The 23,554-nt window shown below is 40.7% G+C and overlaps 1 protein-coding gene across 1 annotated transcript in view; it reads left to right on the top strand.

Annotated features, from left to right (window-relative positions):
• Positions 1-23,554, top strand: part of LOC136857191 (uncharacterized) — a 971,464-nt gene that overhangs the window by 935,287 nt on the left and 12,623 nt on the right. Inside the window, exon 5 of the mRNA XM_068227647.1 lies at positions 22,057-22,297. Within this exon, the coding sequence (XP_068083748.1) occupies positions 22,057-22,291 (235 nt within the window). The 3' untranslated portion in view covers positions 22,292-22,297. The remainder of the gene's footprint in view (positions 1-22,056; positions 22,298-23,554) is intronic.

The raw sequence follows: 23,554 nt of genomic DNA, 5'->3' as shown, positions 1-23,554 counted from the left end.
AACGACACGGCTAAGGATGTCTAAAAGCTGACCACGTAGAATCTTCATCTACACACCATTTGACTGGGTAACAGTCTTCTTTGTAAGCCAATGGACTGTTGCGTGACAAGTTTGTTCGTTCACCGAGTGAGTTGGCCGTGCAGTGAGGGACGTGCAGCTGTCAACTTGCATCCGGAAGATAGTGGGTTCGATTCGCACTTTCGGTAGCCCTGAAGATGTTTTTCCGTGGTTTCCCATTTTCACGCCAGGCAAATGCTGGGGCTGTTGCTTAATTAAGGTCACGGCTGCTTCCTTTCCACACCTAGCCCTCTTCTATCCCATTGTTATTATTACAGCTATTTGTATGGGTGCGAAGTAAAGCAACTTATAAAAATAATTTTGATTGTTTTGTTGAATTTCTATTTAATATTCTTCTGCCATCCCCCACCGAAATTTAACGATCATCGTTGAGTTATTGTTCCTATGCTGTGCTTCATATATCAGAGCTTCAATAGCGTACACCACTGTGGTGGTTCCACGTCGAGGACTACCTTCTCCACGTCCTCGTTCATATTCTGCCCTGCTTTCGACGATCGGTTGTATCAGGCTGTATTTGTTATTCAGGCACATTTAACCGAGATAGGCTGTGTTTTTCGAGGCTTAAGATCATACGATTTTCCGGCTCGACGTGCGGTGTCCCGAGCCTGTCATGGGAGTAAGCAGGGCCTCTTAGTTTGGGAGCGTGAGTTGGCGACTGTGAGACCATTGGCTGGGTCCTGGTGTTGCTTCCCCTTGGTTTTGCCAGGCTCCTCGAATTCATCTGACCTGTCCGACCTCCCTTGGTCGGCTCTTATTCTTATCCGGCCCCGACGGTGGTAGAGCCTTCGAGGCTTCGAGCCCTTTGTGGCTCTTGCCTTTCTTTACCCAGTGTCTTCAATTTCCGAGGTATCAGACTCTTCAGTTTTTCTCTTCGATCGTTTTTGAAGTGGGGGTTGTTGCCTGGTTGTGCTTACTTCTGGAACGGTGACCGCCGCCACCCACCACCCCGCTTTCATGTACCCTGTACAACCCCCTTAACCTTTTCCGACCCTGACGGTGTTAGATTGCGAGGCCTGGGAAGTCTTTCGTTTTCACGCCCTACATGGCCCTTGCCTTTCTTTCACCGGTGTCTTCTTTTTCCGAGGTATCGGACCCTTCAGTTCTTGTCCCTCCGGTTGGCGTTGGTGGGGTTTTATCACTGATTGCGCTTCCCCTTGGAACGGTGATCACCGCCGCCGCCGCAGATACCACCACCACTTCCACCACTTCACTTTCATCTATCCTGTCCCAAACTCCCTTAACTTTTTCCGACCCCGACAGTGTTGGATTGCACGGCCCGAGAAGTTTTTCGTCCCGCACCCTTTTGTATATTAATTATTAATTATTAAAAATAACAAATGTCAGAAAGAACTTAATATCTAGAAATATGCAACATTATTAAGAAGTAAGAGCCTCCGTAGCTCAGGCGGCAGCGCGCCGGCCTCTCAGCGGTGGGTTCCGTGGTTCAAATCCCAGTCACTCGATGTGATATTTGTGCTGGACAAAGCTGAGGCGCGACAGGTTTTCCTCCGGGTACTCCGGTTTTCTCTGTCATATTTCATTCCACCAACACTCCACAATATCATTTCATTTCATCTGCCATTCATTAATCATTGCCCCAGAGGATTGCGACAGGCTTCGGCAGCCAACACAATTCCTATTCTCGCCGCTAGATGGGGGCTTTATTCATTCCATTCCTGACCCAGTCGAATGACTGCAAATAGGCTGTGGATTTTCATCGCAATTTACAGCACATTAATATTTTTCAAGTTCGAAGTGGACTTATGACCTAAAATACTTAATGTCTAAAAATGAATAAAATAAAAGTTTATGTCCTTTGTCTTTTTCTGGCCAGGGCCATCATTTATTGTTTCTAATTAATATTAATAGAGGATGGTTGTAATTTTTCTTAAAATGATAATCACCACCACATCATATCGGCTCGACGGACGACCTCCTCGTTGGTGACGTGGTTTACCGATAGGTTCTTGAAAATGATACTATACATCTACATTTCGAAGGCATAAGTGTCCGTCCTACGACACCGTAGAACAGCACCGTCAGCACATAATATTCGCGACCGCCAACTAGCTTTGAATCTGAGGTCACGCTGACAATAAGTAAAAGTAACCGAGTGGACAGCATCAAAACATTCCAGGAGAAACCACCATAATGTAGACCCAAAGTGGTCATATCATAGAAAGAAAGGAAGATTATAAGTGAAAGGGTGAAGAGGTTTTGGGAGAAGAAGGAGGAGGAGGAGAAAGAGGGAAGAAGAAGAAGGAGAGAATGCCTTAGGTTCTGTGGCTATCTTTTGTATATTATTAGAAAATTCATGTTAATTCATGTCATGAACCGGTTGTTTCCAGTGAGTTAGTCAATGGAACATCACTAGTTGCATTAATTTGCCTCATTAGTTTCACTTTTACTAACAGAAACTCGATGGAATTTAGATCATACAGGTAAAAGCAGCTGGATACTTTTCATACCTAGAACTTTATTTTATGAGTATACCGAAACGCAGAGACGTAATATGTAATTTCAAGAGAGCATGGTACATTGGCTGGCATTCGAGCCACAGCTTTCTTTGTGAGATGCCAGTGACCAACTTGCTAAACTTACATTATCACTTGTTGGCCATGCTTTCTGTCATTCACGATACCTTCCCCGTTAATATTTGGTAAATTTAGATCACTCGCGACAATCGCGTTCCTTTCTGTGGCGTTACCCACATATTTGATTATCTTATCAAATAATTCCCCATCAGCGTCACGCCTTCCTGATCTATAGACGTTAAGTTGCCTATTATCTTTAGAGATGAGCCTTACACCTAGAATTTCAGGTACCGGGCGAGTTGCCCGTGCGGTTAGAGGCGCGCGGCTATGAGCTTGTATCCGGGAGATAGTTGGTTCGAACCTCACTGTCGGTAGCCCTGAAAATGGTTTTCCGTGGTTTCCCATTTTCACACCTGGAAAATGCTGGGGCTGTACCGTAATTAAGGCCACGACCGCTTCCTTCCAACTCCTAGGCCTTTCCTACCCCATCGTCGCCATGAGATCTATCTGTGTCAGTGCGAGGTAAAGCCACGAGCAAAAAAAGAAGAAGAAGAATTTCAGGTTGGATATCCTAAATATTTTATAGCTAACAAATGTTTCTTTCACCAGTGTCAATACTCCTTCTCCTTTCAATTCTATTCTGTCCCTACGATAAATACTCCAGTTCCGGAGAAAATTCCCGCATCCGCAATATAACTTCTTAGCCATGCTTCAACTCGTTACAGTATCTAGAAAATATGTCGAGTGGTCCACCCGCCCCTTATAATTCATGAAGACACGCAACCCAACTTACAATGATAGTCCATAAGGTCGGTATTGCTCTGCTTGTTACCAGGAAGTCAGCAATGTAAAGCGAGGCAGACGTGCACAAGGTCTTCCTGCCAAGATAAAAGGACCATTCCACAAACACGTTATGTATTCTCTGCCTTCTATAAGACCTACAACGCTAACACGGACCAGTTAATAGATTGTGAGAAGTCATCTGTTGAGGCAGGATTCAATACAAACATTGAAAAACATGAATCATAGTCATGGAAAGGATATTACATTGTGATGTGGCTGACCATGTTCTCCAAGTATGTTTTCTAAGAGCCAAGGGCTGCAGCACAAGAGTGGTGAAGTAGGAAATTGCCAGTGACACGTCAGGCCTGGCAGTGGATGGACTGTTTAAGTGCAGGGAGTATCAGTAAGGTACAAAAAAATGGCGTATGGCTTTTAGTGCAGAGAATATCCGAGGACATGTTCGGCTCGCCAGGTGCAGGTCTTTTGATTTGACTCCCGTAGGCGACCTGTGCGTCGTGATGAGGATGAAATGATGATGAAGACGATAAATACACCCAGCCCCCGTGCCACGAAATTAACCGATAATGGTTGAAATTCCCGACCCTGCCGGGAAACGAACCCGGGACCCCTGTGACCATAGGCCAGCACGATAACCATTTAGCCATGGAGCCGGACAACAGTAAGGTAGACCATGATAATTTTTTATTTTTTTTATTCAAGGGCCTGCACTCAAACCAAGCAGACAGGTAAATTTTCTATAACTCGCGTCGTTGACATATTGGCGTCTAACCTTCTGAAAAATATAACATGGTAGCAATAGCAATGGACCATAGGTATTGAGATTGTATAGTTTTATACATTACCACAGACTACTACAAAATATAAGGACAGCCTGACACTGAACCAAATAGGACATGCCACTCTATACGAAAATTCATGACGTGGGTCAACTGTTTCATACTTATAGTTTGATACTGTTCTAAGAAACTTGTATAATGTGTAATGTAAATAGCAAATTGAATATTGTCGTCAACAACAAATTTTACAATTCCTTTGTATATATTAGCCTAAGATGTTAAAGGATTAATCACTTATAGCTTCAGCATTATCTATTTTTTTTTTGTTATTGGCTTTACGTCGCACCGACACAGATATGTCTTATGGCGACGATGGGACAGGTAAGGGCTAGGACTGCGAAGGAAGCGGCCGTGGCCTTAATTAAGGTACAGCCTCAGAATTTGCCTGGTGTGAAAATGGGAAACCACGGAAAACCATCTTCAGGGCTGCCGACAGTGGGATCCGAACCTACTATCTCCCGAATACTGGATATTTGCCGCACTTAAGCGACTGCAGCTATCGAACTCGGTTATTATCTATTTACCTATCTAAACAATATAATACAAGGAGCAACGCATACCTTACAAGATATCCCTATTGTCCCTTTTGTGCCCATGCACATACCTAAGGCCATCGTATGCTGTCAACGTTCCATGTCACCTTACAATACAAACTATGTTGAAATAATCAATTTAATAGCAAAAGAGATTCTATTTTCGTAGTAAAGGAGAATCGAAGAATAGTATTCGTGTCATTTACATAATAAGTATATTTGACCCCCTGTGGTTGGAGGACGCAGACGAAGAGTACACCCACCGTATCCTCTGCGTGTCGTAAGAGGCGACTAAAAGGGCGACCAAGTAATGATTGTATGACCATGAAACTACTTGTGATTAGTACCGTCAGGCGGGGAACAGCAAGGGTCGCCTTTACTTGCGAGTAGTTCCACTGTGTTAGATACACAATAGATTTTTTATTAGTAGCAGCGGAGAGTGGTTCACTGTGGGTTTCCAGTACCTGCGATTAGTACCACTATTTGCGGAAGACCACTGGCTTGCGTTGCCTATGATTAGTACCATTATGTGAGAAACATCACGGGTCTGGGCGTTGGCTGTGATTAGTACCTACTATGTGAGGAACACCACGGGATAGTACGAGTCCCTGTGATTATTACTCCTATGTGAGGAACACCATGGATTTGCGTTGCCTATGAGTGGCGCAATTATGTGAGAAACACCGTAGGTCTGCCTTACCTATGCGATGTACAATGCTTGTAAGTAGTAGCATAATGTGTGGAACACCGTGAGACTACTCTACTTTTGGTTAATATCGCAGCGTGACTAATACATGTTTCTACTTTCCTAGCGATAAGTAACCATTATGAGGGGCAGTTGACCTGAATTTTGTAACCCTTCAGTGAACAAGCATCATCTATTGAGGATTTTGCTTTAGAAGCAGTCCGTTGGTTACTAATACTATTGACTTAACATTTTGTGGGAAGGTGAGGCATTGCGGGTCGGATCCACTGATTGTTTCAAATTCATATTCAACCATTCATTCTTCAACATCACGTGTGAATGATTTTGGACTTTTAAACTGTCATTACATTTCGTACCATTAGGGGCCGATGACTTAGATGTTAGGTCCCTTTAAATAACAAGCAGCATCATCATCATTATCATCAAGCATATTTGAGCTATATGTCGGTAATACTTTCTTCACGAGAAGTTTTCTAGACACCAAATGTTCGTACTTAACATTAATTTTTTCTGCTGTTTATGTAATGTGGCCTTGATTTGTATTATTTATAATGAAAATTACATTAATATCAAACCAGAAATCGCCCATATTTACCACGATCCCTGCCGTTACCTAAACGCATTGTCTTGTTCAACCGAATTCAATAAATCGTATGGAATGGCAAGGGGTTGTGTACCATTACATTCGCTTTTCAGCAGTTCAGCGACAGGAAACCGAGAATCTATAAATATAATACGCTAACGTGTATGTTTCACGAAACACAAGCTCTTAAACCAGAGGGAGTAAAAAGGTGCGGTTTGTACCCAATTTCTTCCAAATTGCCTCAATGGTACAGGGAAATCTTTCATTACTTGAAAATTCCACGGAAATATTTTTATTTCATGTAGTTTCATTCATTTAATTACAAAGCCGCACCAGGATTTGGATCGACCTTGATGGATAGATTGTCGCTAGGCGGCAGCGGCTTATTCTTTATCACGATTGTCTGGTAAGAAATGCTGTATATTATTATTATTTGTTTTCCTTAAATTGTACATGTACAATTTAGGGTTGGTAGATGGAGAAAGGGCAAGCCCCACATACACGGAAGCGCCTCCATCCATATAGGAGGATGCGAACACGCCGCCATGTTTTATGAAGTACATTTCTTGCTAGGAGGTTCGTGTGACTAGGTAACTCATTGCCCGTTATTTGGAAATAGCAATCCAACATAACGTGTTCGAGATGTACTGTGATGTAACTAGGCAACCCATCGCCAAGGAATCTTTTCATTTTCGCACCAGATGGAAAAACAAAGAATATCATATATCCACTTGCGTTGCATTGAACACAATGCAAATAAATCGTCATTTATGTAAGCATATAGGAATAGTTAGGTCAAATTAATAGACATAAGAATCTACAAAATAGAACAAATTTACAGTGATTATTTGATTTGTCGGAGCTGCCTGGCCGAGGCGGTAAAGGCGTGCTCGGTTCACCCGGAAGGACGTGAGTTCGAATCCCCGTCAGGAAGTCGAAAAATTTGAGAACCGAGATTTCCACTTCCGGAGGTGCACATGGCCCTGAGATTCACTCAGCCTACACCAAAAATGAGTACTAGGTTAATTGCTGGGGATAAAGGTGGCTGAGCGTAGAGCTAACCACTCTACCCCATCAAGTGCCGAGGTTACGGATAGTGGAAGGCTTTACCCTCCACCCCTCCAAGAGCCTTCATGGTCTGTATGGAGATGACTTTGATTTCTTACCTGATTTGTAATTTAAATTACAAGTAAATGTAACAATAAATATATAAATAACAAAACAACCAAAAATAATGTTTAAAGAATAAAAATTGTATGAAACCGAAGTAATTTTAAAACACCGTTTATTTATTGAAGGGTAGCATCACACATCGGGTGTCAACTAGTTAAATATATAAAGGGAGATATTATACATAGCTCCAAGGGAAGGGCACAAAAGAAATAATCTTAGGCGCCACGGCGAGATAACGTTCGAGGTTCGTCGTGCCCTGCAATAAGGTACCGCCAAACTTTCCGGACACTTTCCTCACACGTAGAAGAAGAAAAGATATTATATCGACATGGGTGCGGAAACGCTTTATTTCCATATTAGAGCTAATTTCCTACGATTCTGCATAGTACTTTCATATCATGAGACCTACATGGGAACAGAACTTACCAGTATAACACATAAAACTCTTTCTTACTTGAAATCTTCGAAATGGCCTCCATTAGCATTGAAATGCTGACTTTGTCGATGTGATACTGAAACACTTGAGATAGGGGAAGAGTCTTAAGTGCTGTAGAAGCGTGTATTATGGAATGCATGTCCACATATCGCTGGGAGGCGCAACCAGTCAAAAATGATGGATAGGAAGAACATTGTCAGATACGCGATATTGTTTCCTCAGCGACGATGTGTAGATATTGAAAGGAATGCCCTGGGAGTCAAAAGAGTCAAAATGTTGACTACCAAACATCAGACAGGAAACGTAAAAGAGGAAAGACTTCCTTAAATACTCTACGTTGAAATAATATCAGGCACATTTCAGTGGCTTGGTTCTAAAACGGCCAATGTCAAAAAACCTGTTTTTAAGCAATGAGCATTTGAAGTTCTGCTTGTAGTTTTCCAACTATTTTTTCAACATCTAACTTTAAATAACTTTATACTTTCTTTGTGGAAATCACCTGATTAAACACTAATTTTTCCTATAGTATTCTTAAAAAATCACCAGGTCTCTAATCTTTATTGGTAATCGAACATTGTTGGCAAGGGCTTATTTAATTAAACGTTAACTGTTCGTTTAGTACTTATCAGAGACATTGGACCGTTTAACATATTGCAAGACAGGATAAAACGCGTTTGTATCAGTTAATATCTCAATTTCGATAAAAAATGACATTGGACCTTTTAGAACCAAGCCACAGACTTGAGAATTTCTTTTCCGTGCACTTATCACATAATGTGAACTTCTGCGGCACGTGCATTGATTTATCTCATCGATAGCAAAAAATGAAATTACTTTCTATATGTGGTGCGATGGATGAGTCTGATCTCTTTCTTTTTCCCTTTCAAGTTGCTTAACGTCGCAGCGACGTTTCCAGGCGTATTGGAAAAGGTTAATTCAATTAAAGTACCGTGGTACTTAATACATTCGTTTTTCAGATTAGCTTTTTAAATAGATACATATTTCAAATTATTCACAATTTGCCTTAGTGCCGGACGACGCAGTCTAGGAGTAGCGAGTCTGTCTCATGCCGACAGACTCCGTATACATGGCGACTATGGGATAGGAAAGGGTTGTGAGTTCGAATGAGTCGATCATGGCCTTAATTAAGATATAGCTCCAGCATTTGTCCGGTGTGAAAATGGGAAACCACGGAAAACTATTTTCAGGGCTGCCTACAGTAGGGCTCGAACCCACTATCTCTCGAATGCAAGCTCACAGTCTCTAACCAAACGGACAACTCGCTAGGTAGTCTGATCTCTGGCTATAATATGGGCCTTTACTTGAAACTGGGTGATTATGTCTCTATGGCAATAGAGATAGAAATATGATAATCAAGAGTATTGGTTCACAGTAAATTGACCAGATTAAAATATTCATCAGTCCATTACATTCATTACAGCCATAGAAGCTCAGTTATAACCAAAATATGATTAGTGGGAAATGGTAATTGTCCATTATAATGAGTGGTGATATAGGTCAATGACTACAATGGTGAAATCAAAGGGCAGCAGGCTTATTGGAATAGGTTAGTTCAATTAAAGTACTGTGGTACTTTATACAGTCGTTTTACAAATTACCATTTTAAATAGATACATATTTCAAATTATTGACAATTTGTCTTAGTGCCAGACGCCGCAGTCTAGGGGTAGCGAGTCTGTCTCATGCCGACAGACTCCGTGTTCATATTTTGGCCGGGTCAAGGATGTTCACCTGAATCTGAGAGATGATTCAAGGTCTACTCAGCAACGTGAGAACATCTGAGGAGCTATCTAAACATTATGTTTCGGATCCAGTCTAGAAATTCCAACAATTAAGGCCGAAAAGATTCGTCGCGCTGACCACTTGCAATCTCGTAATCTGCAGGAATTTTGGCAGAGCAACTGTAGCTTGGTAGATAAAGGTTTATCAGGGCTGTTACACCCATGGTGGTAATTTTAATCAGTGACTGGAACTATTTGGAGAGAATTTTATCAAAATATGAATTATTTCTTTTTTAGTGAATAATATGAAAATCTGTACAAATAAAACTGTATGGGGAGGCTCGTTGTGCAGTTCTTTCTTTTGCAATTTACGTTTCGGGTCACCTAAAGAACACATCAGTAGTTTTCAATTGTCACGTCTCTTTGTTTGTTTCCCTTGTGAGTATGTTTGTGTTTTTGTTTGTTTATTCAACCATTACGGCTAAACAACTGTACATTTGGACCAAACTTCATGCTCAGTGGCTACTCAACACGGAGTAGGCTTAAACATAAATGCGTTTTGACATAAATGTGTCTTATGGCGTAACGTAACGCGATAAAATGTGTGACGGAAGTGTAACCATAGCAACCGTGAAGGCTGATATTATTGTTTGATTTTAATAATAATCATAAGAAGAAAAATAACAAATCATTTTCCTGTGCTGAAGTGTCAAGGAAAATGAATCGTACTGAACCATACTGCAGTAATATATGTTTGTGTAACGTATTTATTCACTCCTACATTATTATTATTATTATTATTATTATTATTATTATTATTATTATTATTATTATTATTATTATTATTATTATTATTATTATTATTATTATTATTATTTGCGTATGGACCCTGTTGGATAATGCAGTACTCTCGTGAGTCGCCTTTCTGGTCTTTCATATGGCTTTCATGTTTTCTCTGTGGTCTCTCTTCCTTTCTTCAGTCCACTTGGTTCCTCGTTTCCTTGTCACTTAATTCTCTGTCTGTACTGCCATCGGTTTGCTTTTCTACGGAACAGATTTCTGTCTAATATTTCTGAAATATCTTAGTCCATGGTATACTCTTCAATTTTGTGCTGTATGTCATGATCTTGTGTGTAAGCCTTGTTGCTGGGAGTTTTTGAACGTATACATAAAATTTCAATCTTAGTTTTCTAATATCTGTTGCGAGGTTGTTCAGTTTCTCTGTTGCTTTACGAGATTTCAGTCTGTATCCGCCTTGAGTTTTTTCTGGGCCAAGAATTTTTCCTCACCATCCTTTGCTCTTCCTTCAGAATGTTCTCTAGATCCCTTTTTTCATTGAGTAAAAGCGTTTCGCTCGCGAATAAAACTTCAGGATTGATCACAGTTTAGTAGTGCCTGATCTGTGTGTCTGTTAACAAGTATTTCTTTTGTTGTAAATATCGCATGTTCACCAGTACGCTCTCTTAAGTTTCTGTAGGCGAAAAGTTTGGGCTTCCTTTTCTAACCCTGCATACTGTATTTAAAGTTCATTTTCCTTTACACTTTCGCATAGGAAAGTGAACATAACGAATGTTGTTCTGCTGGACTTCGTATCCATATGTAACTGGGAGGCTGGATTGGAAGAGCGCAATATGCAGGCAAATGTTTATCCTTTCCTAGGTAAGAATGTTTCTACAAAATAATTAAGCCTTCGACGAGAAATCGGCGCATATCTAGGGGTTCGGAATAAAGACGTGAAGAGGCAGGTCAAAAGACTATGTGATCCTTGAACTGTTAGCGCCACTCAACGAACCTGCTTGATTGTAGTACATAGGTGTACACTGTGTTGCCTACACTGAGAACTCCAGTTCAGGAAATTATTGACATTATAATACATATAATTACTGTGAGAAGAAATCATGAAACTTAATGCAAAAATTTTACCATGTCTACGCAGATGACCTTTTTCAAGCACAATTTCAGGCGAAGACAATCAGAAGAAAGATGACCTCGTGGCGATTCCAAACAAGTGCCGCTTACTAGTTTAACAGGCCCTTTTCAGCGAAGGGAAGAAACGCAAACGTGAAGACACCATCAGGAGACGTGTTAGTGCAGACATTACTCACCGTGATTCGTCGGTGGATGTAGGTATCCAGAGATGAATCCATGGGCATCGTCACTTCCAATGAGTTGCTCGTCGCCTCCACCGTTGTCGCCGAAAGGAAGAGTTATCATTGAATTAGTTGCAGGAAGCGATATTGTTTTAACAGGAGATACAACTCGGCAACCATCCTCTATTAACACTAATTAGAAAATTGAACGGGTCCGACGCAACGAAAAGTAGAGGTAACGGCCAAAAAGCGACAAGGGCTACGGATGTCGTGATAATGAAAGACTCCCTAGGCCTCAATGTCTAATCCCGTCGGGGTCGGAAAAGAATAAGAGATAACAAAGAGAGATCGGATATGATAGATGAAAGAAAGGAGCCTAATACAAGTAAGTGGAATCAAGGCCAGGAACCAGTTAAGAGCGGCGTGGTTGCCAACCCACACTCCCAAGTTCAGAGCCCCTTAGGTCCCTTTTACCTGCCTCTTACGACAAGTAGGGGATACCATGGTGTTATTCTACCACCCCAGCCCACAATGGGTTGACAAAATGTGAGCAATAAGCCCATCAAGATTTTGCGTTCACTCTTCTCCGACGACTTGGGAACGATGGAAGAGTTCCGGCAGTGAGTTACATGCAAGCAGTCCTCGAATCATCTGTCGACTTCGTCGAATACGAACGGTTTCGTTTACCCACCCAAGTCTTGCGGGTTACATGAGTTACACCCGATTCGTCTTTTCGTCAAACAAAATGGCGTCGTTATTCCATCCATATGACGTAAAGTGGTTGCCTGGTTACAGTGTCGGTTTCTTGTTCACGTGGAAATGTCCACGATAATTTTAGATAGACCAACAATCCAAAAAATATCCAATTTAAAACAAGAAAGTGTTCAGATCAAAATAATTTTTAGACAATACGGGCGGTGATAGTATTCGATATCATATTTTAAAGAGGAAAGGACCTTCGTGGCTCATCCTACAGCGCGGCGGCCTCTCACCGTTGTGTTCCATGGCTCAAATCCCGGTCACTCCATGTGAGATTTGTGCTGGACAAATCAGAGGCGGGATAGGTTTCTCTCCGGGTACTCCGGTTTTCCCCGGCATTTTTCATTCAAGTAACACTCTCCAACATCATTTCATTTCATCTGCCAGTCATTAATCATTGCCCCAGGGGAACACGACAGGCTTCGGCTGCCGGCACAGTTCTCATGTTCGCCGCTAGATAGGATCTCCATTCATTACATTCCTGACCCGGTCGAACGACTGGAAACAGGCTGTGGATTTTTTCATTGTAAGGTGGAAGGGCTAATACAAATGACAACAAGAATCTCACCGCGGCATGAGGACGTTTTAAGGTTCAGGCCTCGCTGTTTTAAGGTAGTAAATTCGCCGAGCATTGGGGCTAAGGATTAGCGTAGCTCAAGACTCCGGAGGGGTATCAAGCGTCGTTTGACTAGTCCCGGTGAGTTCTACACGTATAATGCAAACCAAAATCAATAGTGAACATCTGAAAATAAATTGTGGAGCGAAGACTTGGAAAAATGTTCGGGTTACTTATTTCGAAGAGTTTGGAAAATAAATGACTTCAAAATGATTTAAAAATTTTGCCAATACGTATCACACACTATATACAGTATTCTATATCAAAATATCACAACTATCTGACGATAAATGGCTTACAATTTATACGAAATATATTCGAGAGGATATAGTACCCTGAGAGAATTTTTCAACAAGTCCAAAATCGTCAATGTTGAGCGCCAAAGACGATTATCGGGAACGATTCCAAAGTTAAGGCGGTCAAAATTCGTGAGTAAAGCTCCGTGCTACTGGAGCCCTAACCAATAATTTCTACTGCCCCAGTGGAGGAAAATGATGTGGAACTCATGATCTTGAAGGTATGAAAATTGGTTTACAGTCAAGAAATAAAATAACAATAAAATTTCAGAACAACGCTGACTGGATACTTTATTTCGACAACACATGGTATTCTACGCTTGTACATCAAAATTTGCGGTCATGAATCCGACACAGATTCGTTCATTTTTCCTATTGGTCAAGTATCATATTCTTTATCACGCAATGGCCGACTGAAAATCTCTAGATATTATTTAACAAATAGAATATGGGAGACACGGAAAGAAAGACAAAGTCTCGTTATGTGTGTCACTGAGTCAGAAGAAGGGAACTAAGTGTTCCGGAGCAAAGTTTTCAACAAACCAACCACAATACGGTTTAAATTATCCTTTCATTTGTAATAAGAGACCGTGCCTGTTCTGGACACAAGAGAATACAGCAGCACAATGGGAGCCTGATGACTAAGCTGGCATGCTGGGTTTCCTGTGCGGTCTGTTCCAGCAGTCTGGCACAGTAACATAAATAAGCGAGCCGTAAGGGTCCAGAACATGCAAAGCCACCACTTAGAGCAAACTAATTAACTGGTGCTTAGTAGACCGCCTATTAACCCGTATAAACATGGGAGTCACCACGTGGACGTTGATAGTACGCGAACAGACTTCCACAGGGTTCTCTTGTAGGTCCTGAATTATGTATCACACTTATAAAATTTCTCAAGTAAATAGCCTTAATAACCTACAGTTCTACACACACAAAAATTGGGAATTTTACCGATTTTCAGAAATACTTTGCGAAATAGATGTTAATTATTAACGTGTTATAAAACTGATTGTATTCTAGAGCTTTCGGTAATAATAAAAGTATGAATACATAAAATTAGGAATGACCTCTCTGTATTAACTGAATAATTTAGTAGTAATTATTTCACAATCAACTCCATAAAGACTGTTTTGATACTCTTCCGAAGAGCTGGAGATATATTTACAGGGCCGATTAATACGGTAACTATTAATGATGATTACGTTAAACAAGTTGAGCGTATTAAATATTTAGGTGATTTTATGACTTTTACACTAGACTGGGTCCATCATATGCAATTTATTAAGAGTAAAATAATACCTACCATAGGTGTATTGAACAGATTACGTGAATTAATTCCTGATTCTAACTTAAAGTGGGCCATCTGCAATACACAAATGTTGTATGGAGTTGCTGCACCCAAGTTCAAAGAGCAGAACTTCAAATTCTTCAAAATAAAGCTCTCTGAGAAGTTTATAGTTTTCCATTCTTGATGTTCAGACAAATAATATACTCATCAACTGGCATTGCTCCGATTAGGTTGTCTATTGCATACTATTTGATGACACTTGCCTTCAAAATTATACGTAGTTTGACTAGCAAAAATAGAACTCAAATTCATCAGTAATTCATCTATTCGTGATCATGCTTCACGGCAATCTGGAAACTTGCATGTCTCTATAATAAATACAGGGAAGTTCGAAACTAATGGTGTATTGTAGCTATAATAGCACTTAATTCCATTCGTGACTCGATGAAATCTTGTCATAATTTCAATAAATTCAAAAGTACTATTAAGAAACAGTTATGGACAAAACTCAGATTTCATTTCGAGCTATTTATATAAACTTTTAAACAACATTTGTATCCTTGAAAATGTTCTATTTTAGATTTAAATTATTATAATTTTTATCAACTCTGTATTATTAACAATTCAAATTTCTTTAATATTGTAACTGTTACAGCTCCTTAATGTACTGTCCCAATACGAACATTAGCTCAAGTAATCTTTAAAACAATAAAATATATAAATAAAAAAGTTCTACGGTTGAACAGTCATATTGATATGTTGAAGAAATTCTCCCCATGAAGGTTTCGTAACACCCAAACCACGAATTGTTATGGATGAATACAGCGTAGAATATGGGCTGTCATTTGGTAATCCTAGTATTTATTTCACAACACTTTTGACTAACATCAATGTCTTCCAGAAAGCCATGTCAGAATTTTGGTATCGGGGCGCACTGCAAGGGATATTTCAAACTGGGAAAGTGTATTGAATTAATATATTTATTTTTGATCAGGTTTCAAAAGTGACGAGTTGAGTAGTTTATTTATACCGGAATTTAAATTATTTGTCACAGATCCTACATCTAATAAAAATTGTGAAAACTACAAATTTCGTAGTCATAATTGTGGAGCTTCTGTTAAAAGCAAGCTATTTCCAATTTTTTTTAAAAAAAAATCGTCGGCATGCATTGCATTATTTGAATACTATCGAATATTATGAGCAATCCAGACCACAAAAATGTAATACCTCGAATGTTGTACCATACCCTATTATGGGTACGTTCCTTTCGTTACATACCTCTTGCGTTTTTTTAAGAAATTTATCATAGTGGGATTATTGCTCTGTGCGAAATGATAAGGAGGTCGAATAGTTTGATTCCTGGCTATCTGTTGGATACTTTCTGTGCATCCTCTGATCTCCTGATTCAACCGTAAGTGCAATATTAATTAATGTTGTTCACCATATTCCGAAATCTATATTATCTTAGAGGGGTGACAGTAAAATTATCTTGCTGTGTTGCGTACTGTTTGTGTGGGTGGGCGTTAGCATAATGAGAGAGATGCATTCTATTCAACCGGGCGAGTTGGCCGTGCGCGTAGAGGCGCGCGGCTGTGAGCTTGCATCCGGGAGATAGTAGGTTCGAATCCCACTATCGGCAGCCCTGAAGATGGTTTTCCTTGGTTTCCCATTTTCACACCAGGCAAATGCTGGGGCTGTACCTTAATTAAGGCCACGGTCGCTTCCTTCCAACTCCTAGGCCTTTCCTATCCCATCGTCGCCATAAGACCTATCTGTGTCGGTGCGACGTAAAGTCCCTAGCAAAAAAAAAAAAAAGCATTCTATTCACTTGTATATTGTGAAGCTATAGAAAGTTCAAGACGTTCAAAACAATCCTACAGTTTTAAGTGGTCACTGATACTCTTTCCTTAGCTGCCGGGGTTCCGTAGCTCTAGGCTGAGAGCATTCATTCACTCATTCAAAATAATTAACGTTCTCTCCCCAGTTGGTGCCTATCCGTGACTGGGAGAAGAGAGTATTTATTTATTTATTTATTTATTTATTTATTTATTTATTTATTTATTTATTTATTTATTTATTTATTTATTTATTTATTTATTTATGAATAATATTCAATCATGCTATCATTCTTTCATTCATGCATTCAGTCATTATTATACTTCTTGTTTCGTACAGGCCGACTAAGGACCACGATATTCAACTATTCCGTTTGGGATGGGTTTTGATGGTTGCCCAGTAATTACACATCCCCTTGCTGTGTTATTACTTTCTCTGCCTTTTCAAAAGGGTACCTGCCTTCCTTCTTGATGGTTTGTCCTGGAACCTCTTTTGTATCTTCTTGAACGATGTCCGGTCTCCTCCCAGGTCCTGCAGATCTTTGTTTACTTCCATGAGCCATGGTGACTTGGTCTTCCTCTTTTGTCAGTAAACGAAAAGCTGGTTGGTCAGTCTGGCATGATACATCCTGAGACGTCTCCATTACATGCTAGGCGTCTCTTCCTGGCCACGTCCGTGATTTTTTCATAGTATTTTGAGAGCTCTTGGTTGTGTCTCATTTTGTATTCGTTCTCTTCCTTCAGTGGTCCTAACATCACCCTCATTTCTTTCTCCTGGATTTTGAGCTTGTTCGTGAGTCACTTCCTGCTTAATATTAGAAATTCTGAAGCATCTCCAGGGGGATGACTGCCTGGTATTGCTTCATTTTAGCGTTACGGGAGAAACACTTTTTATGGTAAGTGGTCTTGGTCATTTGGTTTGCCTGTTCTAGCTTATTAACTCTAGTTGATAATGCTACTCCTTCTGAAAGATTGGGTTCCATCCATTCTCCCAGGTACTTAAACATGTTGGTTATCATGACAAATCCCTGCTTCAGATGTACTGGTGTGCACAAGGAGATTCACTGTTGTTCGTGATATATTGTGTTTTCTGAAGTGAAATGTGTAGCCTTAACTTGCTGCTAGCTGTCTGAGAACATTGAGTTGTCTCACTGATGTTTCTGTTATATTAGATAGAAGTGCCAGGTCGTCGACGAATGCCAGGCAATCAACACTCAGTAGATTGCGCTTGTGTCCCAGAGGGATACCACATGGAATTCATTCTTACCATCTATTGTAATTGGAAGACAAATAAATACTAATTCAACGCATGAAGGGTAAGACACATGTTGTCCTAGAGCTGTTACCATTTAGGATAAATATTCATAAAATTGAATAACTACAGTTTAGAGAGTGTGTGTAAATTGTTATTATGCTTAACTGTAATGTTTCATGTAGTAGTAGATAAACTAATTGTAGGAAGGGAAATCATGCGTCTATCAACGTCTGTAACCTACGGTACTATGACCATGTAACTCCTTCATATAACCACCTGTCTTGGCCCCGACTAGAAATCCGTCGCACTGTGCATACTGTATGCCATCTCCATAAAATTCTTCATTCTTCACAGCCGTTTTAGCTGACTTCATGTTTCAAACATCTATCTTCCTACCACAGTCTTAACACCAGATATGCTATTAATTCAATCCTTACTTTAACTACCCATAGAAATGCCATCTACAATAAGTCATTCACAGTAATTGCCTCCCGTGAATTGAGCCTCCTTCCCGAAAGCATCAGAGGGTTAAGCGCTATTCGCACTTTCAAGGAAGCACTTAGGGGACCAGTAAGGATCATCTGTAAACTTGATGCTGCTACTCACAACCATTCTATTGTCATGGATGTCCCGGTAGAAGATTAGTCTAAAATTCTTACCCGATTTGTTTTTCAAATGTTATTAAATTTGATGTACTACCTCCTTACATGTTGGATATTAATTTTAAGAACTTTATTATATCTAATTTACTTAATTTAATATCATCACTCATCATCCTTGTATTATTATTAATTTAATTTGTACTAAATCATTATTGTGAAGTAATAAAATGTGCCTGGTTAGATAGAAGAGAAGGCCTGAAGGCTTTAATTTCAGTGCCTGGTTAGATAGAAGAGAAGGCCTGAAGGCTTTGATCTTGCCAGGTAAAATAAAACATTACTAAAAGCAATTTGTATTGCAATAAACTATTACTCTCTCCCCATTCCCAGGCGATCCAGAACTAGGGGATGGCAGTATTCTATTCTAATCTAAATTTGATAACTGCCTCGTGGTATTACACTTCAAAAATACCACTTGATCGACTGGATTTCGAACTGTGGCCAACTTAGTGAGATCTGAGTAACGATACCACTCGGCTATCACGGCCCATAGAGAAATGTAAATCGTATTGTACTCTCGCTGAATATGAGGCGTGCTTCAATGCCTGTCCCCCACATCAGAATCCTGATATGTAGACCTATGAATGCGCTAATGAGGTTCATCCGACGTTTATTATGATACCCTATAATCACCTTCCATGTAGCTGCCTCTGTGGATCCGTGGTAGAGTGTCGGCTTCCGGATCCCAAGATAGCGGGTTCAAACCCGGCAGAGGTAGTCGGATTTTTGAAGGGCGGAAAAAAGTCCATTCGACACTCCATGTCGTACGATGTCGGCATGTAAAAGATCTCTGGTGATACATTTGGTATTTCATCATCATCATCATACGTTTACCCCCCAGGTTCGGTTTTTCCCTCGGACTTAGCGAGGGATCCCACCTCTACCGCCCGGGCAGTGTCCTGGAGCTTCAGACTCTTGGTCGGGGATACAACTGGGGAGTATGACCAGTACCTCGCCCAGGCGGCCTCACCTGCTATGCTGAACAGGGGCCTTGTGGAGGGATGGGAAGATTGGAAGGGATAGGCAAGGAAGAGGGAAGGAAGCGGCCGTGGCCTTAAGTTAGGTACCATCCCGGCATTCGCCTGGAGGAGAAGTGGGAAACCACGGAAAACCACTTCCAGGATGGCTGAGGTGGGAATCGAACCCACCTCTACTCAGTTGACCTCCCGAGGCTGAGTGGACCCCGTTCCAGCCCTCGTACCACTTTTCAAATTTCGTGGCAGAGCCGGGAATCGAACCCGGGCCTCCGGGGGTGGCAGCTAATCACGCTAACCACTACACCACAGAGGCGGACCATTTGGTATTTACCCGACAAAATTAATTAAATCTCAGCCATAGACGCCCAAGAGAGATCCGGTTTACTCTGTCTGCCATCTAGCGGACCTAGAGTAAAACGGAACGTCGAAATTGACGAACAGACAGCCAGATGGCGTCAAATCGAAATGTCTGCACACGGTAGCTGAGGCCATACGATTATTATTATTATTATTATTATTATTTATTACCTTCCATGTTTCATAACTGAATTGGCGAGATTAAAAGGAAATTTTCCAGGCCACATTTCTTAAAAATAACAAAATTAAACAAAGTGTCTGATGTGAAACTTGCAATTACAAAGTTAACCTTAAAAATCTTATCGACTAAGCAAACAGGATTATTTTTTTCTCCTTACGTTCCACATTAAAAGGGGGAAATAAGTTTTAATCTACCCTTCCTTTAACTCAATCGGAAGAAAAGAACTTAAAAATTACAAATCAATATTGTACGGAAGGTTTCTTAATTTGCTTTACGTCACACCAAAACACATAGGTCTTATGACGATGCTGGGATAGGAAAGGCCTAGGAGTTGGAAGGAAGCGGTCGTGGCCTTAATTAAGGTACACTGTTGAAGATTGTTTTCCTTGGTTTCCTATCTTCATAGCAAATGCTGGGGCTGTTCCTCATTAAGGCCACGGTCACGTCCTTACCAATCCTAGCCTTTTCCTATACCATTGTCACCATATGACCTATCTGTGTTGGTGATATGTAAAACAAATTTTAAAAGAAATAATTGAAGAGTGGATAATTTATAAAAAGTTACGATAATTTTCATCTTCGTACAAGTCATGGAGGCCATTGGAGGGGTGGATGGTATCCGTAACCTCGTCACTTGATAGGGTAGAGTGGTTAGTTCTACGCCCGACCGCATTTGCCCTCAGGAATTGACCTGGTACTTATATTAGGTGTAGGCTAAATGAACCTCAGGGCCATATGCACCTCCGGAAGTGGAAATCTCGTTTCTTAAATTTTACGACTTCCTGGCGGGGATTAGAACCCACGTCCTTCCGGGCGAACCGAGCACGCCTTTACCACCTCGGCCAGGCAGCCCCTTCTAAAATAATAAGGGTCTGAATTTAAGAATTCTCCTTCTACTACATTCGTGCCTGCTTCGTCTGATGACGTATGTTTCTTCTCTCTCTCTCTCTCACACACACACACACACACACACACACACAAACACCGCGTGATATAACATCTTAATTGGAACTTAATGTTGTCAGCTCCCGCTTGGAGCGCTGTGTCGGCATTCAGCGAGCCACCTGGTGACGAATGAGCGCACCAAGTACAGCGACCAACGGTAAAGCATTCTTAAATTACAACCCCCATTATTGTAGAAGTCTTCATCGTGAACAATCGAGATGTTCTTCTCAACACGTGGAGCATAGTTCTCTGCGGAAAGTAAAGATTACTTTTGTTTTCTCGACACGGCATAACCCAAAAAGCCTATATCCTGTCTACAAATATGGGCCGTGAAAGCACCAATATTGTTGTTATTATTATTATTATTATTATTATTATGTTATGCCCATTCATAGAGCGGGTTAGAACTTGTTCATTGGCTTGACGTGTTTCGCCTTCGTACTCTTCCAATATCTCTTTATAAACTCACTGTGTTGCCCCTTCCGTTCTTCTGACGACTTTGTACAAGTCCTGCTGCTAGTTTTCACCATAAGCATGTGTTTGAAGTCCTGAAGACTTCGCGACTTCTCAGGATTTTTTCCCGATGTTCAATTCATTCAGGTCCCCTCTTGTTTCTTCCAGCTAAAATGTGTTCCAAAAATTTCAAACGTCTCCTACGTACAGAAATAATGAAACTATCTGTGTGATTATAGAAGTCTGCAGTTCACCTTTCGATCGAAATTCCATAGTCAAATTTGGGACCGAAAATATTCATTATAATTTTACTTTTACGTTCTTGTTTTTCAAAATCTGCAATTTTAGAATGATATTCTAAAGTTAAGGTTTCTGCTACATATAGAGATTCCGGTAGGATAACTGTTTTGTAATGTTTCAATTTAGCATTTCTTATTTCTTCGTTATTCCGAACTAAGGAGCGCGATTGAACTAATGTCGTTGCCTGTTTCTCTTCTCGCTGTGGCTTTTCTTGCGATCTTCTGACAAGGTTTGTTGGTGGCAGTGCTTGGATAATGTGTAAATCGGTGATTGTCGACTAATTTTCTGAACTAAGATCTGTCTAACACAATGTCATCTGTGCTGCCTATTTCTTGAAGATCTTTTCCAAGTTCGAGCAGCCGATTTTTTTTTTTTTACGTTTCAGTGACAGGGCAAGGTTCGGAATACTTTTGACTAATCTCTGATCACTCATTCTATCAATACGTCCATAAATTTAGAATTTATTATTATTGTTATTATTATTATTATTTTATTTTTATTATTATTATTATTATTATTATTATTATTATTATTATTATTATTATTATTTTCGTGTTAGTGGAGAGAGTTACTGCATGTTTATAATGAATTACTGACATTTTGTTTCTTCTGTTTTCTAGCGCCAAGCACGGCTTCGTGCGTTGTATATACGTAGCCAGCAGACTCAAGTGTCGCAAGGAGGAGGCGCTCTTCCTCAACAGGATTGCTGAAACACTGTCCAATATTCGCGTGTATGCGCCTCTCTGTCGTGATATCGACACGGTGTTGTGTGGAAGCAGTCGACACTGGGCGTCAGCCACTGCATCCCTGCTAGTAGCAATACTGGTGTTTCTTGTATCTGCTGTGCGCTGCTGAGTTCCGGTAAGTACACTGTTGTAATAAACATAAAATATTCCCGTGCATATTTTATACTTTACAGATTTTTTGAATCAGTTCTGAATTGAATACTATTATAAAAACATACAGTTTCTTAAAGATATTTGATTTTATTCCTCTCGACCTCAAAGAAGAGATAAACGTACTTACACTTTAATATCAGACGTACTACTGCTGAGCCACGAGACACTCAAGCACCATTGCATAGTTCCCGCTAACTTAACAAAATACAACCGGTCCGAAAAATATTTATAATAGGACTGATGCGAGATTGATCCTTGTTAATGAACATCACAGAATAATGTTGAAAATGGCCCCAGAAATGAAAAACTGAGGATCCAAACGTCCTGATTCCAATTCATTCAGAAACCACCGGCCAGTCTCAACACGCGAAGGTTCCTCTGGACGCTTTAACGCACGCACAACAGTAAGGATACAGATGTAGGTATTTTTAGATACTATTTCGACACGACGATCTCCCACTTGAGCAGATAAACGTCATTGATATTTCGTCGGACTTCTCTCTAGGCTTTCTTTCACTTGAGCAATGCTTGGTGGTGTTTGAACTCTTTTCGGATTGTTACGGTTTTTATTGACTACAGAGCCCGTTTCACGCTATTTTGCCACTAAGTTTTGCTTTGCAGACTTTGCTGGAGATTTTGCCAAAACACTTGCGCAAACAGTTCCGCACAGGTTTCCCACGAATCGTGATTCACATAACACTCGACAATGAAGACGTGCTCTTTTATCGTGAGCACCATATTTTTTTGCGTTCAACTGGTCACTGAACACGCCTGCTCCTCTCTCTCACTCACACATAATCATCATCATCATCATCATCTGTTTACCCTCCAGGTTCGGTTTTTCCCTCGGACTTAGCGAGGGATCCCACCTCTACCGCCTCAAGGGCAGTGTCCTGGAGCTTCAGACTCTTGGTCGGGGACCCAACTGGGGAGGATGACCAGTACCTCGCCCAGACGGCCTCACCTGCTATGCTGAACAGGGGCCTTGTGGAGGGATGGGAAGATTGGAAGGGATAGACTAGAAAGAGGGAAGAAAGCGTCCGTGGCCTTAAGTTAGGTACCAACCCGGCATTCGCCTGGGGGAGAAGTGGGAAACCACGGAAAACCACTTCCAGGATGGCTGAGGTGGGAATCGAACCCACCTCTACTCAGTTGACCTCCCGAGGCTGAGTGGACCCCGTTCCAGCCCTCGTACCACTTTTCAAATTTCGTGGCAGAG

This window comes from Anabrus simplex, chromosome 1 (genome assembly GCF_040414725.1).
Source record: "Anabrus simplex isolate iqAnaSimp1 chromosome 1, ASM4041472v1, whole genome shotgun sequence".
NCBI lineage: Eukaryota > Metazoa > Arthropoda > Insecta > Orthoptera > Tettigoniidae > Anabrus > Anabrus simplex.
Note: the sequence above shows the minus strand (reverse complement) of the source record. Positions and strands in the feature narration are given on the sequence as shown.